Source organism: Carassius gibelio, chromosome A14 (genome assembly GCF_023724105.1).
Source record: "Carassius gibelio isolate Cgi1373 ecotype wild population from Czech Republic chromosome A14, carGib1.2-hapl.c, whole genome shotgun sequence".
Taxonomy (NCBI): Eukaryota; Metazoa; Chordata; class Actinopteri; order Cypriniformes; family Cyprinidae; genus Carassius; species Carassius gibelio.
In genome coordinates, this window is record NC_068384.1 from 14,905,391 (window position 1) to 14,927,400 (window position 22,010).

The 22,010-nt window shown below is 36.0% G+C and overlaps 2 protein-coding genes across 2 annotated transcripts in view; one reads left to right on the plus strand and one right to left on the minus strand.

The window, feature by feature from the left end:
* Positions 1–306: 306 nt before the first annotated feature.
* On the plus strand, positions 307–10,190 carry LOC128027607 (metal cation symporter ZIP8). The gene is made up of 8 exons (XM_052615371.1): positions 307–1,018; positions 1,191–1,350; positions 2,289–2,458; positions 3,020–3,142; positions 6,415–6,537; positions 8,360–8,552; positions 8,723–8,907; positions 9,728–10,190. The coding sequence occupies exons 1-8, from the start codon at positions 803–805 to the stop codon at positions 9,875–9,877; spliced, it is 1,320 nt and encodes a 439-aa protein (XP_052471331.1). The 5' UTR covers positions 307–802; the 3' UTR covers positions 9,878–10,190.
* The window catches only part of LOC128027606 (diacylglycerol kinase theta), a 30,041-nt gene continuing 18,200 nt past the window's right edge, over positions 10,170–22,010 (minus strand). The window contains exons 9-23 of the mRNA XM_052615370.1: positions 21,721–21,935; positions 20,267–20,351; positions 19,940–19,994; positions 19,309–19,370; positions 18,991–19,141; positions 18,062–18,100; positions 16,809–16,924; positions 16,166–16,317; positions 15,916–16,064; positions 15,630–15,808; positions 14,804–14,904; positions 14,557–14,703; positions 14,367–14,478; positions 13,660–13,812; positions 10,170–13,410 (exon numbers count right to left, since the gene is read on the minus strand). Coding sequence (XP_052471330.1) covers positions 13,330–13,410; positions 13,660–13,812; positions 14,367–14,478; positions 14,557–14,703; positions 14,804–14,904; positions 15,630–15,808; positions 15,916–16,064; positions 16,166–16,317; positions 16,809–16,924; positions 18,062–18,100; positions 18,991–19,141; positions 19,309–19,370; positions 19,940–19,994; positions 20,267–20,351; positions 21,721–21,935 — 1,797 coding nt within the window. The 3' untranslated portion in view covers positions 10,170–13,329. The remainder of the gene's footprint in view (positions 13,411–13,659; positions 13,813–14,366; positions 14,479–14,556; positions 14,704–14,803; positions 14,905–15,629; positions 15,809–15,915; positions 16,065–16,165; positions 16,318–16,808; positions 16,925–18,061; positions 18,101–18,990; positions 19,142–19,308; positions 19,371–19,939; positions 19,995–20,266; positions 20,352–21,720; positions 21,936–22,010) is intronic.

The window sequence follows — 22,010 nt, forward strand, 5'->3', positions numbered from 1 at the left end:
AAAATATGCTATTTATAGCGTTACAAATTTTACAATTGACAGAATGGGCAAACGCACGCACACACACACACACGTACCGTATATATATATATATATATATATATATATATATATATATATATATATATATATATATATATATATATATATATATATATATATATAATATATATATATATATATATATATATATATATATATATATATATATATATATATATATATATATATATATATGCACATGGAAAAGCATCGTAATTACATGCGGGCTCCGCCCACGTCCCGCCTACAATCAATAAATTGTGCAATGTTTGCCAGGTTATGAATTGAGCACGGCGCATTTATTCACATGCTGTTGTTCACTCAGTTAACTAACTAGCTGGAAAATTAGCCTGTAGTGTCTTGCAAAAGTTACTTTAGTGTAAATTAATTTGTATTCAATCTCATATCAAAATAATTGCCTTGATGAAGCCCCTTCTGCTGGATTCCAGTCGAGATGTTTTGACCGCAGGACTAGTTTACTTGTGGGTGAAACAAGCGGAGTTTATCAAGGTTGGCTGGGTGCCGAATGGAGGAGCGACAGGTCACCGAGGATACGAATAGTTTAGAGAAATAATTAATTACTTTAATCGTTTTTTTTTTTTTTTATCTTTGTTCTTAATATGCAACTTTGCTTGCTGCTGTTTTGTGTTCGAGTCAGACTGTGTCCTCTGCTCCCTGGATAATCTCCAGAAGACGCTCAAACTCTCGCTGCTTTTGCTCCATTCTGCTCGCTTCAGACTGAAACGTGTGGTCTGTAAGCATGGCAGGCATTCCCAAATCTTTTCCTCATGTGTTCATAGGCTTTCTAATAACTGTAATCTCAGGATTAAGAGCCAGCTCTCTGCAGCAGGTTTTCGTGAAGGATATTGTGGCTGTTTACGGAGAAAACGGTTCACTGGATATCAGTGGCATTAACAGATTATTGGAGACTATTGTGCAAGACAAGTTGGATCCAGACATTCCTCTGCATGCTCAGGTAATCTGGTAACTTTAGTTACTAAAAGTTGTTTACTAAACTTGTAAATAATATTTCACATTTTATATTTTAGGCACAAGCTACATTAGAGAGCATACACAAAAACTGTATAATTTGAAAAAGGTTTGTCATTCTCAATCCTGTCTCATTGATTTCTGTCTCTGTTTATCAGTGCGTGTCTGGAGCAGATATTCTGGTGCACTATGGGCTTCAGAACCTCTCTCAGCTGACAGAGGAGCATCTGGTCACTGTCTGTCCAGCTCTGCTCAACCAAGCTGTACTGCCACCCTGTTCAACTGAACCTCCGCTGCACCGTGACACTGATCTTCGTGGTGAGTCTTCATCTGCTGAATACTTCTTCATATTTTAACTTTCAAGTCTACAGTTGTCAAAGACCTTTCTCCTGATGTATAACTGCAGTTACAAGCAATTGTGTTTAGCTGCTTAAAAAATTAAATAAAAAAATTAACTTTATTAACTTAATGCAAAACAAAGTCTCTATAGAAGATGGTATTCTATAGTTTTTGATTACAGTAATAAAAATCACATTAGAGAATAATGCAATTTCATAAAAATGATGTTATAAAGCAAAAATCTTATTTTTTTGCAAAAGAACTTTTGTATTAGTGTTATTTCTGTACAGCTTTTATGCTCATTTAAATAAAAAAATGTAAACTTGTTTAAATAAAAAAAATGTATTTTTTTACTATAAAAGTAAAAATTTACTGTATTGAGAATAATGTTATGAATAATGTATTGAGAATAATTGTCTTAATTATGTTGCAAAGCTAAAATCTATGCATTAAAAAAAAACTATATATATATATAACAATTCAAACTATTTATAAAAACTATAATAGTATCTCAATGATACTAAAACACTAAATGCAAAGTATGCAAAATATTTTACTATAATAGAGTAAAAATATTCTGGTTAACAGTAATGAAAATGTCATAAAAACTATGCAAAACACAATTTTCTTTATTTAAACAAACACTACATGAATTCATATTTTTGTACATATATTATTTTTACACTGCTTTCTTAATTTTTAAAACAATGCTGTATATCAGTATAATCGAGTAATCGTAATAAAGTCTTGAAAATCACTTTTGAGAATAAAATAGATTACAGACAATTATGATTTGTTGCCTTAACATCACAAAGCTTTTTTTTTTTTTTTTTTTTTTTTTTTTTTTTTGTGAAATGTGATTTACCCTCATGCCTAATTTTAGCTGTGTGAGCTTTGCCCTTTCTTTTTGCACACAGTATGGGGATTTGGCTTCTTGGCTGTTACCATCATTAATCTGGCCTCACTGCTGGGTCTGACTCTCATTCCTGTAACTAAAAAGCCCTACTTCCCAAAAGTGCTCTCCTACTTCATAGGTCTGGCAGTAGGCACGCTCTTCTCCAATGCTGCTCTCCAACTTATACCTGAGGTCAACTGCTTTTCCATTTCTCAGTTTCTTTTCATTGTTCAAAGTTTGCATTAGTCTTCTGAAAGCTTTCCTCAGGTCAGTTTAGGACAGTCTTCCAAGAGGTTGTTGACGGTCACATTGGTGGCTCAACGGGATTATTAACCCAGTTACCTACACTGGTTTATTCTTGCTTCATAGAAGCCATGAAGTCAACCTCCAACTGATAAGCTACTATTTCACATCTTTAATTGCGGTCTTATCAGCACCATGATGCTGATGCAGATTATTTATGCTTACAGTGATTACCGGTACACAATTCTAAAATGCTAAATGCTCTTTGAACTGGACTTATTAATTCAGGTTTATTTTCTAGAAAAGTGCAGACATTTCTTGATATGTGATGACATGATCGTTGCATGACGTGATGTTCGTTTTGCAGTAAACACATGTTGTAGTATTTATTTTGGGTTTGCAGTTTAACTTTTAACTAATAAAGTGTATGTGTACACGAGGAACTCTGGGTATATAGTTTAACTTGCTCATACACATATGATTACATGATTAAATCCTCTAATTGAACAGGCCTTTGGGTTTGACCCAAAAACAGATGGTTACATTTTCCAATCTATTGGAATCTTTGGTGGATTCTATGTGCTGTACGTCACTGAAAAAATCCTGAGGATAGTCCTGAAACCAGAACATGAGGTGGGTTCATCTCAGGATTATGAAGACTGAACATTGAGAACTCAATTCACGTGATATCTTTATTAATTTAGTTGTCTTTAAATAATTTAAAACTAATTTACAATAATAAAATGCACAATTAAAATCGGTAAGTCAAAGCATTCTGCTGCCAAATAGTCTCATAAAATGATATTTCACTATGCAAACTTTTCCATATGTAATAAAATATTTACACTCAAACCAATATAGCATAATTGATAAATACAGTAGATGCATAGGATAGTGAGCAGGGTAGTGCACAGTTAGCAGGTCATTATCGATAAAACAACTCCTTCAGGGTTATAAAATTTTTATTTTGAGATAATGATTTATTGACTGTATATTATCTCATAGTTAATACACATACAGGTGCATCTCAAATTAGAATGTCGTGGAAAAGTTCATTGCAGTTATTAAACTCAAATTGTGAAACTCGTGTTTTAAATAAATTCGATGCACACAGACTGAAGTAGATTTAAAGGTCATTGCACACTGAGTCCGAAATTTTCCTGTAAAAATCGTATTTGTGATCCGAAACATTTGTCATGCACAGAGACCTTGCACACTGAGTCTGATGCGTATTAATGAATGTTACGGGAAAAAAACGCAAAACAATACAAAATCATGTTTTCAAGTAGTGAGGATGATTTTTTTTTTTTTTTTTTTTTTGTCCTCTGTCTTAAAAAGAGAAAAAGAAAGGGGAAATATTGGGTCCATCCACTACTGCGATCACGTAGAGAGGAAGAAGAATTCCACCTCCTTATCGAGGAGCTGTGGGATTATCCAGACCGATTTAAAGTTTACTTCAGGTTTTCAGTGGCTCAGTTTGATGTTTTGTGAGCGATACTGGAGCCACATATTAAAAAGAAGACCACCAATTTCCATGCATAAATTGATCCTGAACAGAGACTGGCAGTATGGACCCACACGCGCACACACACACACACTGTTTACAGGGACTTGGTGTGCTATAATTCTAACTGTGATATAATAATATTTGTAGTATTTTTGATACAATAACATTTGGATATATAATTGGTTAGGTATTTGAGAACTGGTGATTCATTCACCATGATTGACGGCAGTTTTACAGTGGCTCTGAGTTGTCAAAACATCTCTCAAAATGTGTTTTTATACAGTCTATATTTTACGGATGCGAAAAACGCAGAAAATCAAACCTGTACCAAATTTTTTTTTTTGAAGGACGAAAGTTTCGGAGGCAGTGTGCAAGCATGATTGACAAAACGTGAGGTCGAACAAATTTTTTTGACGTGCGAAAATTTCTCATGCAAATTTCAGACATTTGCAATGACCTTAAGTCTTTGGTTCTATTAATTGTGATGATTTTGGCTCCCATTTAACAAAAACCCATCAATCACTATCTCAACTGATTAGAATATGGTGATGTGCTAATCAACTCAAAACACCTGCAAAGGTTTCCTGAGCCTTCAAAATGGTCTTTCAGTTTGGTTCACTAAGTTACACAATCATGGACTACGTTTACATGCAGCCAATAACCCGTTCAAAACCGGGATATTAGCAATAACCCGGTCGCGCACGGCTATGTAAACACCAGCAAAAAAAAAAAAAACGGGATATTATCCCTGGGGTACCCCTTTTCTAACCCGAATATTTGGTCTTGTAAACGCGTTTCGGCATATCCCCATCAAAATGTGTGTTCTGCGCATGTTCTGTTCGCAAGGAATCTTGGTCTTTTGAGTCTTTGGATACAGGAAGAAGAATCGGAAATGACGCGTCTTGCGTCTTACGTCCAGATGCTAACCGTGCGTCGCCGTTTACATCGGGATATTGGCGACTGATTACACATTCCATGTATACAGGAGTAACTCTCTCTGCTCACGCATGTAAACGGGTTATCCCGAATGTTTCAGAAACCCGAATAGTGACCTTAACCTGACCATAACCCGAATTTGAACAGCTTGTAAACGTAGTCACGGTGAAGACTGCTGACAGTCCAGAAGACAATCATTGACACCCTTCACAATAATGTTAAGCCACAAACATTAATTGCCAAAGAAGGCAATGGCTGTACAGAGAGTGCTGTATCCAAGCATGTTAACAAAAAGTTGAGTGGAAGGAAAAAGCATGGAAGAAAAATATGCACAACCAACCGAGAGAACCGCAGCCTTATGAGGATTGTCAAGCAAAATTGATTCAAGAATTTGAGTGAACTTCACAAGGAATGGACTGAGGCTGGAGTCAAGGCATCATGAGCCACCACACACAGATGTGTCAATGAATCTGCTGATCCACAGACAATACAGAGGCATCTTACATGGGCTAAGGAGAAGAAGAACTGGACTGTTACCCAGTGGTCCAAAGTCCTGTTTTCAGATGAGAGCAAGTTTTGTATTTCATTTGGAAACCAAGATCCTAGAGTTTGGAGGAAGGGTGGAGAAACTCATAGCCCAGGTTGCTTGAAGTCCAGTGTTAAGTTCCCACAGTCTGTGATAATTTTGGGTGCAATTTCATCTGCTGGTGTTGGTCCATTGTGTCTTTTGAAAACCAAAGTCACCTGCATCCGTTTACCAAGACATTTCGGAGAACTTCATGCTTTCATTTTCCAGCAGGATTTGGCATCTGCCCACACTGCCAAAAGCCCCAAAAGTTGGTTAAATGACCATGATGTCGGTGTGCTTGACTGGCCAGCAAACTCACCAGACCTGAACCCCAGAGAGAATCTGTGGGGTATTGTCAAGAGGAAAATGAGAAACAAGAGACCAAAAAATGCAGATGAGCTGAAGGTCACGGTCAAAGAAACCTGGGCTCCCAAACCACCTCAGCAGTGCCACAAACTGATCACCTCCATGCACCTAACAAGTATTGAGTACATGTACAGTAAATGAACATACTTTCCAGAAGGCCTACAATTAACTAAAAATGTTTTTATTGGTCTTATGAAGTATTCTAATTTGTTGAGATTAATTGGTGGGTTTTTGTTAAATGTGACCCAAAATCATCACAATTAAAGGAACCAAAGATTTAAACTACTTCGTTCTGTGTGCATTGAATTTATTTAATACACAACATTTAACAGTTTGAGTTAAATTACTGAAAAAAATGAACTTTTTCACAACATTCTAATTTATTGAGATGCACCTATATATAATTCTAATTAACAGCAAGCACATGGCCGAGCTTCCTTAATGGTACATGTCAGATATGTTGTGTATTAGTGTGTATGTTCTTTAACACCATATACAGTAATCATATGTTTGACTTTTGAACCTCAGCATGGCCATGGACACAGTCACTTCCAGCCCTCAGAGGGGGTCCAACAGAACGGCGTCATCAGTACGGTGGACTCTGCCAATAGCGACAAAGCCAGCATGACCTCTGACCCTCCAGTGCAGCAGGTACAACTGGTCAGGTCTCACAAAACTACAAGTAATGCCAAGAGATATGTGAGCGGCCTAAATATATGGCCTAACAGTATAAAAATAGCTAACAGTTTGGATATACTAATCTATTCCCACATGAAATGAAACTAAAATATGAAATGGTAAATTAACTATAGTAAAACTACATTTTTGTCCATGCAAACCTCACTAATGGGATTGTTTTATGGTTGCTTACTGATACAATTATAATATGAAAATAGTATAACTTATTTTATATTATAACTTAACTTTTAGTAAATAATGTTACCAAGTTTGGGGTTCATAGGATTTTTTTTTTTTAAAGATTAAATCAAAAGTGACAGCAAAAATATTTCCATTTTAAATATGCCATTTGAACTTTATTTTCGTCAAACCTAAATAAAATGTGTCAGTTTCCACAAAAATATTATAGATGATATATATTATACCACAAAAATAGTAACTTTCAACTTTGATAATAATAAGATATGTTTATTTATTTTTTTTATAACTTTTTTGTTTAAGCAGTAAATCATCATACAAAATGATTTCTGAAAGGTCATGTTACACTGAAGACTGAATATTCAGCTTTGCATCACAGGAATTAAAACACATATTTAAACATTCATTTTTAAAGTGAAATAATATTTCACAATATTGCTTTTCAACTATATATATATATATATATATATATATATATATATATATATATATATTATAAATGCAGCCTTTTTAAGCATAAGAGGTTTCTTTTTAAGCCATCTTACCAATTAAAAAATCTTCCCAACCCCGAACTTTTGAGAAGAAGTGTAAATCTAAATATGCAAGCCATTCCGACTTAAAATGAAGGTAAAACTAGTTAAAGAAATATTGTATATATATATATATATATATATATATATATATATATATATATATATATATATATAGTAGTAAAAATTGTAACATTGTGGTGCTTGTCCAGGCTAAAAACAGGATGCCAAGGAAGTACTTTGTGGTTACTAAGGTGTGCTGGGTGGTTGCATGCTCTTAAAGAGCCCACCTCCTCAAGTCTATGATAGTCTGGTCTCTATAAAGGGCTCAGGAACCTCCTTGAATGTGTGTGATTTTCTACTTTTGTGCAACCTTCTCCCCAACAAGCCACATGAACATTAATGTCTGCGGAACAAACTGTGCAGGAAAAGTTATGCATCAAATTAATTGCTAATTGTATCAGTAATGCTTGGACTAGCAAACACCTCAAATTGTTATGATATCTTTAAATACTGATTATCACAACAGTAATCAATTTAAGATTACTTGAAAGTGTCTGCCATTATCAAATAGAGATAATACCAATAGTTTGTCATGACAACTAGGCTATTGCACTATTAAGTGTAACATCACACTGTGGTCAATGGTTAAACCAGAATCTTGGGTAATGTGATAACAGTACTCCTTCAAATAGTTATTTGAAAGCCCCCAGTCTTCAAGTGTTGTTAGAATGTAACACGACATGACTAGTTTTAAAAGCAGGGGTTTTTTTTTGTACAGAATTAAGAATTTGGTCAGTCCAACTGTAGAGACACACACACACAGCTGTGTTTGCTTTCATCTGTCACATCTGCCAGCAGAAACAAGATTGTCTTCTGCTCTTTGACCTACATCACAAGCACCATGCTTGGGATCGTCTTTTTGACACTCCAACAATACAAAAAGTTAGACCTCGGGGCTAAAAGTAAATAGTATTTGTAATATGAAGCCAGGGTTGAAGCTCAAGAGGGTACAGTAATGTTGTTATAGTATGAAATGAGGTTTTAATACGTGAACGTCGTTGCAGCACACTTGCAGATGGCTCAGAGGGAGACAGCGGCTGGCCAATGTAAAGACGGTGGCATGGATGATTTCCCTGAGCGATGCTCTACACAACTTCATTGACGGACTGGCCATCGGCGCCTCGTTCACCGTGTCTATTCTCAGCGGCTTTAGCACTTCTATCGCTATCGTCTGTGAGGAATTCCCTCATGAGCTGGGTAAGAGAAATACAGACTCTTTACCCAACCGGAAATGTTGTCAGTTCTGACCTTTAACCCCTCTGCCACACTACCTCTGTGACTACTGCCCTTTGAATGTTGACCTTAATGGAAAAAAACAAAACAACAACAACATGTGAAGCACATTTGTGTTCTGTCTCCCCCTGTAGGTGACTTCATCATCCTGCTGAACGCTGGATTGAGTATTCCTCAGGCCGCCTTCTTCAACCTGCTGTCTGCTATGTCCTGCTACGTGGGTCTGGTCCTGGGCATCTTGTTGGGTAGCACTTTTGCACCCAGTGTCATCTTTGCCTTTGCTGGCGGCATGTTCCTTTACATTTCCTTGGCTGATATGGTAAGAGCAGTGTGGGTTAGAATTAGAATTTTATTTTTCTAACCCCACTGTCAGATCTTTTTTTCTTGTATTAAACATAAACATACATTTTTCAGAAAGAAAGATTTCTTTTATATTTGTACAGGAAAACAAGCCAAAAACAAGCTAAAAATAATATATATATATATATATATATATATATATATATATATATATATATATATATATATATATTTGTAGTGAAATAAATGCTGTTCTTTTGAATTTTCTTTTTCAAGAATCCTGAAAAAAAATAAAAGTATTCCACAAAAATATTAAGTAGCACAATTGTTCATAATAATGTTTCTTGAGGAGCAAATCAGAACATTAGAATGCTTTCTGAAGGATCACATGACACTAAAGAATAATGACATCACATAAATAAATTATATTTTTAAATATATATATATGTATAAAAAAAATAGTATAAACACTTATTTTAATATTTCAGTTGTTACAGTATTTTTGATCAAATAGATGCAGCTTTGGTGAGCCTAAAAGACTTCTTTTAAAAACATAAAAAAATAAATAGTTCTGACCCTTAAACTTGTAAAAAGGAAACGCATTTCAATGCTTTCATTTTTACTTATGAAGTAAAAATATATTTAGGGTTTTTCCCACATTATCGGAGCTGAATAAGAAATCTTATTTTACCACTTTTGTCAAATTTCTTGCTTCATTTTTAATTTATTTAGGATTAAAATGAGTAGAAAATGACTTTGGTTCCACTCTTAATGCCTAAATGAAACACGAATCTGTGTTAGCTGAGCAAATACTGACCATCTTTCTCTCTCACACATAGCTGCCTGAAATGAACATGATTGCTAGTGAACAAGTGCAGAGCACGAAGGACGATCTCATTTTCTTTGCGATCCAGAACGCAGGAATGCTGTCAGGTTTTGCCATGATTCTTCTCATCACATTGTATGGTGGGAACATTAGCCTGGGCTGAGCCCTCAATTCTGTGCCCACTCCAGATCATTCTCTCATTTAAGCTATTTATTTGAGAAGATACTACTTCATACTATTTTAAAATCATTTATACTGTGGAAACTTGAAAATCTTTAGGAGTAAAATCATTTGATGATTTGTGTAAGCTGATTATTCTCAATATATATATATATAATTCTAGACATTTTATACCATTGTAAATAACTGACCTACTAATCATGTTTTGTAGAAAAGAAGGCACAGAGTGATTTATGGCTTCTGAAATCATGCAAAATAAAAAGACAGAACAGAACTGTATTAAAAAGTCAAATTTATGTTTTTCTTTTTTTCATTGGACATCCATAATATATCTATACATTTAGTTATTTAATATTCATTAAACACAATGTACACTTAAAAGCATCTTTAAAACCGTACAGTCAGTGCAATATATTTACAGATCAAATCAAAAACATTTTCTCTCCAAAAATATACATTTATAATTAAACCCACTTTACAAGAAGTATTCATAAACCTTCAGTCACACCAGGAGGTAAAATATCTTAAACTGTTTTTTGACTGAACAAGGTTATTGGGTGAATCTCACAAAACAAGGTCATATTTCATTCTAAAAAAAGAAAAGAAATGATACTTTGCTTAAAGATATTTTGTCTTTTTTTTTTTCAAGGTCTTGTCGTCAAGTATTTATCAGAATTGTAGTTATTGTTGCACTCTCTTTAATGCAAAAAACAAAAAGAGAGATCTAACGTCGATCACCAGTGGGAATTACATTTAAAGAAAAACAACAACAAAATTGTCATCAAAAGAATGTCAAAATTTAATATAATTGAGAATTTTGTTCTTTTGAATTTTTGTGGTGAACTGGGATGTGTTTTCATGCGATTCACCCAATTAGGAGGCACATCAGCTCTAATAAACCTAGAACAGCACGGTTCTACTTCATAGTCACTGAACCAGCAGAACAAACAGAATGGCAAGAGTTAATCACACACATACGGCAAGCACTTATATGAGGCACTAAACGAAGAGATCGGGTCAAACCACACCACAGAACAGAACAGCACGTAACCCGAGGGGATTTCATGTCAACAGGCACAACTAATGCAGAAAATCACCACTGTACACATCGCTGGCAAAAGAACGACACAAGAGAGAGAATACAGCATCTTCATCTTGGATTCGAACTAGAAATAAAATAAAGCCACTGAGACCTAAACCATCCGGCATACTATAAAGAACACTGGACTGCACCATATTAGGTAATGCTAATACTTGTTTATTAATACTAGAGCTGCTGACTCCAAAAAACTGTATGTTTTACTATTAGCATGTCACACTTTCTAACAAAATGTTAGCATTTTGTAGCATTTTTGCTTTCAACAAACATTTATAAAGTGATGGAGTCTTGTTTTATCTCTTAATCAGCAGAAAAACTGTCACAAAGACATTCCTATCTTTATTTGAGGTTAAGGTTAAACTATTGTTCAGTTGTCAGCTGTTTATATATATATATATATATATATATATATATGATTTTAATATTTTATTTTGTGAAAAACTGTACATGATGGAAAGTTTGTGATATATTGTAACTCAAATTGACCTAATATTAAAGTATTTTTAGCAAATTAGCTGATTTTTTTTTTCCTTTTCAAGATGCAGTGCTGTTTAATCTTGTTCAGATTTCCATATTCATCATCACAGACCTTACGGTAGCGCCATAATTAATTTCTGCCAGGGATGAAAACGAGGCTGTGAGTGACAGAAGTCCAGTGTCTTCAATGGATTGTACTACGACTGTTTAGCTGCAACGGTGATGAAAATACAAATCCTCCGTAAACCGGTTTCGAAAGTTGTGAGCTGTGAAAAGTGACATGATATAGTTACTTTATAAAGTGGTAAAGACTGCAAATCTATCCCTCACAGCTTCATTTTCATCTGGTCAATTCAATAGGCGTCCAACCTGACCTATTTGACCTATTCCGAATATTCCCAGACACAACCCATGAAGTCTTTGGGAGAACTTGGCAGAACCTGATTCTTGAAGTGATGTGTGCCGGTGAGATGAGGTAGATGAAGTCAAACATCTGAGGCTGCGCACTGCGTCCGGCACGTTTTCAGAGCAACAGCCTGCCAATAATGCGAGACCGATGGGGATTGGAGAGTCTAACCAATCACACACACACAATCTAAGGCCAGCCTCATGAATCCAGGGCTGACCAGTCACTGTACAGACGGCATATTTAAACTAGCCAGTATATCACAATACTGCGCTCGCCTCTAGTTTTGGCATTACAATAGGATGAGTAACTTTACACGACTATGTCAGAAAACAGTAACAAATGTATTTACTTACAAATCGATGCTTTCACCAGAACATGATAAATTTATGTCGGCTTAAAGGTTCATATAACCAGTTAAACTAACTGGCACCATGTTAAATACCACATATGCTGCGTGATCTTGCATGGACTGTTTTATCAAGTATCATACGGCATTATATTACGATTAACACCAGAAGTGGTGCATGTGTCCACAAACATCGCATGGGAATTTACAAACATGCATCCTTCATAAAATCCACAACTCTTTAGCGTTTCACAGTATTTTTCGGTACCACACATGTTCGAAAAGCTATTAATATTAATCCGCCTTTTACAAAACGGCTGTGATGACGGCAAATTTGTTTACGCGCGTTTTGGTGAGGCGCATGATTGCGCCTACAGTCTCACAGCTGAGAAAAGCTACAAAACTGAAATACAAAAGACAACAATCTCTCCCCGACACACTTATACAATCAAATATGCTCTTAATGGAGTGGTTTGTACATTTATACTGCATTCATTTGGTTCAGATACTTGTAGAAAGCTACTAGAGGGCTGCTATTGCAAATAAACTTCAAGTAAGACATTAAAGGTAATAATTATAAAGATGAAAAATGACCAGGTGAGTCAAAGTATGTATCATAAACCAAAAAGGCCGCCATATGTGAAAGAGGAGTGATGATCATAACTTGGTGATGTTCACAAAAGTGTATTTTTTTGGCATTTGTGATGCACATGATGTGATTAACTACTGATTATTAATATGCACTGTAGCCTTTCAGTGATTGACTACTTTAAGACAATATCCCCTTTGAAAACAAGATGAAGTTTGGCAATCAAAAATATATATATATATATCTACACCAGTTTGAATCTAAGGCAAAACCAGGCTGAGGGCAGCTAAAGTCCTGAGTAACAGACTGCAGTGCTATTGTCAGACAGGGTTTGAACGCTACTGACTATGAGATGATAGAGATGTCTGTGTAATACCTCAGCTAAAGTAATTAAAGTAGCATTGATACCAACCCAGAATGTAACAAAGAACAGAGCACAGACTAAAAGAAATGTTGTCACGTTGACAGTAAAGGGCTGTCAATGCAATGTTTGTGCGCTTTGTCACTGCCCACCGTCACTGGGAGCTGGACTGGCCTTCCTTCAAACTGCCTGATTGTTTCTTCTGCTTGGCCTTGGACTTTCTCAGCATGCACACCTAAAATAGAGAATGTACCCATTTTAAATGCACAAAAATGGTGGAGGGGAATGACCTTTGGTTTCGTTCACAATTCTTCTGCCATTCTTAGTAACGAGGTAGTTGCTTTCTTTGTGACCTTTCTTCAGTGTTAAATTCAGATATTCTACGTCATAATGTTGTGTTGTCTTCACACTGCTGAGCTGCTAAGAACTGAAGCAACCAGGCCAATGAGGGGGTATGAATGAGTTTAGAAGTATATAAAAGCACCTTTGGTCCCGCAGCGGAGATGATGATCTGTCCAGGTGATTGTATCCAGGGTTCTCCATCCACCTGCACTGGAATGGGTTTGTTCACACTGATACGAATGTAGCTGCCCTGAGCGAGACGAATCCCAGAGCGCAGCCCACTCTGAACCTGACCCTGAAGAAAAAAAACTATTATTATTATTATTAATATATATATATATATATATATATATATATATATATATATATATATATATATAAACAATATGAAAATTGGGGTCAGCAAGTTTTTTTTTATTAAAAATTATTATATATTTTCTAAAATTAATAAATTACTTAACTCTTATTCAACAAGGACACATTCAATGAATCAAAACAATGTTACAAAATGTTTCTAATTTAGGTAATAAATGCTGTTTTATCGAACTGGGATTTTTTTATTTTTTTTATCAGATTTCACAAAAATATAAAGCAACACAAGTGTTTTCAGCATTGATAATAAAAAAAAGTTTCTTGAGTAGTAAATCAGCATATTAGAATGATTTCTGAGGGATAATGTGACACTGAAGATTGGAGTAATGATGCTGACAATTCAACTTTGCATCAGATATAAATTGCATTTTAAAGTATATTCCAATAAAAAAAAACACAGTTATTGTAAATTGCAATAATATTTCACAATATTCTTGTTTTACTGTATTTTGTGACACAAAACACACGAGAACTCACCATGTGCACAACCCCAGTAACTCCCACAACCTCCAGCATCCCATCGTCTATCCTGGGCCGCTCAAATCGAGAGTCACTGTCTGAGCCCCACAGGTCAGCACCAGAACCCCAGCTAGACACACATACAGCAGCTTTAACCTTCAACAACAAACGTCTTTACCACCTCTGTGTGAGACTGGTGTGTGTTTACCTGGGAATGTTGAGGAATATCAGTCCCTCTATACTGGGCAGTTCCAAGTCCTGTCTGTCCACCTGCAGGCTGATGTCTTTATGAAGGTTACGTGTGTGACTCAACTTCTGCAGGCCCACCTTTACGTACACACCTTTATTGTGAAATCTGCGAGAACAATGACAAAATCAAAAACCCTAGGCAGAGACCACCTTCACCTAAATTGAGGGTCACATGGCCACCCATTTGAGGTAAAATAACAAGTCACCTGCTATTAAACTTGTCTGGGTCCTCCTCACGTGCATGATGAAAGTCCAGACTCAGCTCAGCGTCAATTCCCAGCCCAAAATAATTATTCATGTGCACAATCTAAAACACAGACAGGCTAACCCAGTTATGACTGATTCTTCACACTAGTACCTTACACATGTGGGAAAATTCCTAAGTGGAGCTTTTTTCACACACACAAAAAAAAATCCTATGATTTATTATATTATGCTTTATTATTATTATTATTATTATTATTATTATTATTATTATTATAATATATTGATTATAGATAATTAATACATAATATATATCATAAGTGCATGAATTATATAAATTATTACAAATAAAATGTGAAATTAAATCAAATATATTTTATTTTATTACAGAAAAAATTGCATTACTAAATAAATGAATTATAATGAATTATATTCTTATTATTATTATATAATGATTATAGTTAATACAGAATATAAATTATAATAAGTGCATGAATTACATACATTATTACAAAAATTAAAATGTTAAAATTAAATCATATACATTTTATTTTAATGAAGAAAAACAATACTGCATTACAAAATAAAAAATAGAAAGTTTAATGAATATTATAATTATTATATTCTCATTATTCTATATTACTATTAAATATTGATTATAGATAACCAAGACATAATATATATTATAATAAGTGCATGAATTACATAAATTATTACAAATAATTAAAATGTTTAATTAAATCATATTCCTTTTATTTTAAAAAATTAATAAATAGGCCTACTATTGAAGAAATCATATTTATTGTAATATGGGGACTCGTGATGTACCTTGGGTGGCTCTAGGAAGCCATTCACTTCGCCATCCTCTGTCAATTCCTGTGCATCCAGAAGAATTGTCCAGCGGTCCATTTCCACTTCCTCTGCCTCGTCCACAGACAGCAGGATGTTGTAGGGGTCCTCGCCGCTGTAGCCCGGCCCCCATCGCAACACCCGAGCCAGATCGTTCCCTGCCAAACACAGAGCATAACTGAACCCAAACGACGATGGATGCTAACAGTTAGTAAAACATATAGCAAGCTAGAATTAAATTAGGAATATTCCCTCCATCATTTACCGGTGCCCATTGGTATAATGCTGATTGCCGGCTCTCGACAGGTGATTTTGTGCCGGATGGACTCCAGAACCCCCAGCACCCATCCCACTGTGCCGTCTCCTCCACAGACCAAGATACGAAAGTGAGGGACGTCCCTGAACGTGTGCAGCCTGTACAATACAAACGCTCATATGTGAGAAGGGAAATGGCAGCATTCCTTCATTTGCCAGTCACAACATGATCCTTCATTCAAAATAAGTGTTGGACTAACCCAGGAAGTGGTCCTCCGCTGGTCAGCTCAAACACTTGGTGAGGGTTTAGTAGTTTCCGGAAACTGTATAAGATCTCTCTGCCCTTTAACCCACCACTTTTAGGATTGACAAAGACTAGCAGGGGGCAACTTCCTTTGGCCAGCTTGCTTTGCTGTGGGGAGAGAAAATAAGAGTTACATTACTGTAGTTTACTACTGGCCACTAGAGGGCAGATGCATATAAAGATTGGGCCAGAACAGCACGAGACCTACTGATCACATTTAAGTTAACACAGGTGATTATTTTGAATCAGCTGTTGGTATTGCTTTTAAGAGAAATTTGCCTTCTCTTACAAAACATTTGCATTATCTCACAAAACGATTGTGTTCCTCCAAGAAACTTTCTCGCAAAACATTTGTGAGTGAATGTAAAGTTTCTTTGAAGAATGCGAAATAATCGAGAGCGACCTCAAAAGTTTGAGCAAAATTTTTCCCGTTTCATTTTTTTTTTTAAGTCCCTTTTAAGGGCTCCGTGCAACTTCGATCCAAGCTGAACTTTCATTGTTTGGAGATTTTTCAAAAAAGAAAGCAAGTTTTAAAGATTTTAAAAGAAGTCTGTTGCAACCACTGATGTGCAGTATGGCTTTGCAAAAAGATGGTGTACCATGATCTCAGGTATGACAAGTGAGTAGAGCTGTTTGCCGCTGATGCTTGTGTCTTTGGCCAGCATGTAAATCCTCTCGGCCTCTGAGAAACAGCTGATCTGCAGAACCACTGCACCTGAAAACAGCACAGCGGCTCAATTCTTCAAACACACTCACTAACACCTGCTCACAACCTAGGACACAATTATTCTTACCACCTATCATAAACTAATGGAATAAGACAAACAGAAGAGGCAAAACTCCCAAAGCAAGCCTCTATACATCAACAATTAAGACATTTTTAATGTTCTTTTGAGCTTCCTATATAAAGAAGAATACAAAAAAAATGTGTCACATAATATTAATAATAAAGACTAAAGGCAGAAACTCCCCAAAACAAGCAACATTTGAACATTTCTGTATTAAAGGGTGAGTAAAACATTTTAAAGGATGAAACCAAGAGTCTGGTGATGTCTTTGGGTGGCCGACTCACTGCCGTGTTTCATGGAAGAGATTTGGTACTAAATATACGCTTTTAAACTTTTACATTTGCTTAAAGTTCGACTGTCTCAATACTTATTCTCACATAAGATTAGGACATGAAAGTCTAAAAGTGATGTCGTTTTTATTTGGTAAAACGTGAATATGTTGAAACAGCTAATAATAAAATGTGACATTCTGTAGTTTTGTCTCATATTCATCTTTTAATCATATATATATAGTTAATATTTTCACTTTGTATCAGTCAAGCAGATCGGTCTATTTTCAACTTTAAACAACCTTTGTATCATTTTGTTTCAGTAGTACAGTAGCGAACAAACAGGAAATCTTAGCAAGAAGTGGAGTAGTAGCTCTAGTTGTAAAAGCCTGTGTGTTAACCACTGCTTATTTTAAGATCTCCACACAAACCAACACACTACTACATCAGCAATATGAAAAGAGTTCAAAGCATCACGTCGATTGAGCCAGTGGGCATGTGGTGGATGATTGAGAACAACCGGCAGTTCAGAGCGTTTGTGTGCAGAACAAGGGCTCTCATTTACGGAGCACTGAGAGTAGGCAAGACTCTGACCCATGCACACAGCAGGGAGTCTGTTCTGCAGCACGCACCAGCGCCCTTCAGTCTTATCAAATAAAGTCATGCAGTTCAGTTGTGCTCAGAACAAAGACAGATATTATGAGCCACCTCTAAAGGAGGGATGCACTTCCTGTCATGAGGAAACAGGCCATTCTCCCACAGAACCCTATGATTTATGGATGCCGTTTCTCTTACCTTGTCCAGAGTACACGTGGGTGATGGTGACCAAATGACCTGGGTGGGGAAGAGCGAGAGAGAAATAAAGACAAGATCATGACAAGATATAGGGGAGTTTGTTTCTTTATCAAAACTAATTTGGAGAAATGCAACATTTCACCACTTGGATCCTCTGCGGTAAATGGGTGCCGTCAGAATGAGAGTCCAAGATGATGGAAATATCACAATAATCCACAAGTTATCAACATCACCAGTCAATTAATGTGAAGCAGAAAGCCTTATGTTTTTTGGTAAACCCATTCATGAAGAGATTTTAACTTCAAACCATTGCTTCCAGCTAAAATATGGGTCTCTATCTATAACATTGCTTTCTCCAGTGAAAAAGTAATCTTGTCTGAATCAGGTGTGAAATATTTACATAAGCACTGAAAACAGTTCTAAACCATTATGTCGCTGGATTTTGATGTGAGAGGACAACAGGGGATAGCATTTTTTTTTTTTTTTACTGGAAGAAGCATTATGGATTATAAACTAGTATTTTTTCTAGAAGCAACTATTTAAAGTTAATGGTGGATTTGTTTTTTTCAAACAAGCAATCATCTCAAAAGACTTGTGGATCATTGTGATGTTTTATCAGCCTCATTCTGACGGCACCCATTCACTGCAGAGGATTCACTGGTGAGAAAATGATGAAATGCTAAATCAGATCCAATCCCAATAAATGCTCAGCAGTCAGTTTATCATCCGTTTCAATCCCTCCCAGCAGAGCGGCGATGAGTACACAAGATGCCTCATGTCAGACTTATAGGTCAGCATCGTGCGAGGACAGTTTCATGGAAAGATTAATAAAATCCTAAGAGACTGACAAGATGAATGAGATGAAATCCAAAGGATCTGATACATTTAAATCCTGAGATTACACATCATTTGAGCACACGCAGACTCACTTTTGACTGCGAGGTGTTCGGAGAGCAGGTGTGTGTATTCCTCTCTGTCAAGCTGTGTTGGAAAGCCTCCCAAGAGTAGATCGACTTGTGCCACTCGATTCCTGCTTTCCTCGATGTAAAACCGTGTCTGATTCATCTGTCGCAACGATGTCTAAAAAGAAACAAGATCAGAATCAGAGTTTGAGACAACCAAGAAGCTCTCATCTATTCCATAACAAGCACACACACTGTAAATGTGCTGTGCTTATTAGAGCTTATAGCCAATGGGTTTTTTTTTTCCAAATGCCAAGCAAAATCATCATAACCTGCCTCACATACCTTCCGTATCTCCTGCAGTTTGTCCAGTAAAATCTCCTGACCGCTGAGGACTTGCCGTTGCACTGAGGACGGATAAGAAATGCAAGGTCAGGATATCGTGAAACATTTTTCTGAGCTTTTCTAAGTGTTGTAAGGGATTGCACAATAAACACCTTTAATATCAGATTCTTAAAGATCCTTGAAGACAATGACATAAAAACCAAACAAATCATATTTAATATTATTGAAGCCGTTTTTAAATTATAAAATCTATGAAATTAAATTATTTAAAAAAAAGTTCCAGAAATAAATACAATGAAGTACAAAAATATGTGCATATATATACATATATATATTTGATTAAATTAACTATATAACACTTTTAAATGTCAAACAGTTTTCCTATTTAAATAATTTTCATGTTTTGGTTCAACATATCTACCCAAAATTCATTTGGTTTTATTGTGTAGCTTTCTGGAAAGCATAGTAATTTTTGCAATACATCATTTTAACACGTTGTTAGAAAAAGTTATTTTCCTGATTAATATTTACATGCATGCAACCAGACTGGAACATAATAATGAAATATTAATACATGTATAACGAACATTTATTTATTAAAATATATACCTTTTTAAGTCAGACACCTTACCTTGTTTGCTGCTCATGAAAACTTCTACAAGGTTGAAGTCGGCAGGGTTTTCATTCTATGGACATTTGCAGAAACCATGTCGATTAACATACAAATTGTGAATAAAATACAAATAACTATATTTTGCATTTTCCTTAAAATACATGGCGTTTGCCTGTGCAAAAGTTCCCACTGGGATACAAGGGTCTGATACAAGGGATACAAGTTGCTATGTGGCAAGCAAGAAATCTTTTGATGGCTTATAATGGTACAGATCTCCACGTTTTGAGATACTGTACTAATAAGTAGAGTTAAAGTTGTGTTTTTGAGAATTCAATTCCATGGTACCTGTTTTCCTATTTGTGAGAGCACTTCCTTTAAGATTGAGTCTACGGTGTTGCTTTTCCCAGCGGTAACGGAGATGACTCCAACCCTGAAACACACATGAAAAAACTTTCCTCATTACGGCAACATTTGAAAACGTCAAGCACCGAAAAACGTTCCGTCCCGTGATTCATCAGCGATTTGGCAACCTACAAATCCCACGCTGGTCTGCCACTGAAACTTCAGACAATGTTTTGCTTTACTGTAATCAAATATTGCGTAAGAACATTAACATTTGATTGTGCCGCTAACTGGCAGCATGTGTTAAGTCTGACTCACTGCCTCCCTGACTCCAAACTGTTAATAAAACACAAAATACTTCATTAGTTCCAGACCCTCTTTAACAAAACAAAATGCCTGATCTAATGGAAACATCAAGAGCATGAGTGGCACTGCTGTTCTTTTCATGAACTCTAAAGGTTTCCCGATGAGTTTCTGTTGGCGACGAGGCTCCATTTGTGATCCATTTCCTGCTGGCATGGCAACAACATCAAAGGCAAAGCATGGATGCTGTGTCACTCCATCTCAGTGGCAACCATACACACAACAGCAAGCTTGTCATCAGTCATGCCATGTGTGTTTTGATGAGTCTCATATACACTTGCCCTCGCCGAGTGGCACACGACACAGCTATTGTCAATTTCCTTGCGATGTTTGGAGATGATTTAGGGTTTGTTTGGAATAGCGAGACGACTGATGTGCCATAAAACCCTTAGATAAGTAAACTGTAAGCTGGATCTCCCATATTTACATAAGAACACTGCACATCTTTACGATGTGTTAGCCTCTAAAGTTTTATAGAACACCATTTTGTATGTAAAAAAAAATTCCATTGTGTTCTGTTTATTTATATAAAGCAACTATAATATAGTGGTGTGCGATATGTATCGCCTAGAAACTGTAACAATACCATTAGAATGCCCTCAAAATTCAAGATATGGGGACCTAAATGCCCCTCTGTGTTTTTTGTTTTAATTTTATCATATATTTTAGCAATATCACATGAGCTACAGTGTGGTTTTCCCTGAATATCAGAACAACTGCAAATGTAAAACTGATTTTATCCAGCAGCTCAATAAGCAGGTTAATACTACAAGTTTTAGACACAATATTGTCTGTTGTTTGCTTTATTTCCCCAAAGAAAATTCCAGAAATAATCAGACCACTGCACGTCTTTGAGAATTACACAACAGTGTTTTGTTACGGAATGAATCTGTGTTTTTGATTGAATCGGGTGAGTCAGTGATTAAACGACTCATACATAATGAGTGAATGAATCAGACATTTGAATGAATTGGTTAAATAAATGACTCGATGTATTTAACCTCCAATATTCCTTGTGAGTCTATGCATTTATGAAAGCCGGACAGCACAAAACAAAACAGCAAATATGCACTAAAAGCAGAAGTGCAGCTCACTTGAGCGAGCCGGGATAAATCTTCACCACTTCCACTTCTCTGGGTTTTGATCTGAGCAGCCAAGAATCAGACACTGTATCCTTGAAAACGGACTTGTTGTCTGGCGAGCCGTTACGGTTGATGATGTCATCTGTAAACAGGCCCTGTTGGCTGTAACTCTGTAGCTCGAAATCCTGCGGTTCATCTGGGATGTAGAACGCTCTGAGCGCTGCTTCCTGTCAGGACAGGAAGTAAGAAATCAGCACAACACTGACAAAGAAAGTGTTATTCAGGCATGGTCTTTACAATAA

What these genes read in the sequence shown, in the direction of transcription:
- LOC128027607 (XM_052615371.1), top strand. Translation starts at nt 803, where the DNA reads ATGGCAGGCATTCCCAAATCTTTTCCTCATGTGTTCATAGGCTTTCTA. An exon ending in ACATTCCTCTGCATGCTCAG is followed by an intron (nt 1,019 to 1,190) that starts GTAATCTGGTAA and finishes TCTGTTTATCAG; the next exon opens with TGCGTGTCTGGAGCAGATAT. An exon ending in CCGTGACACTGATCTTCGTG is followed by an intron (nt 1,351 to 2,288) that starts GTGAGTCTTCAT and finishes TTTTGCACACAG; the next exon opens with TATGGGGATTTGGCTTCTTG.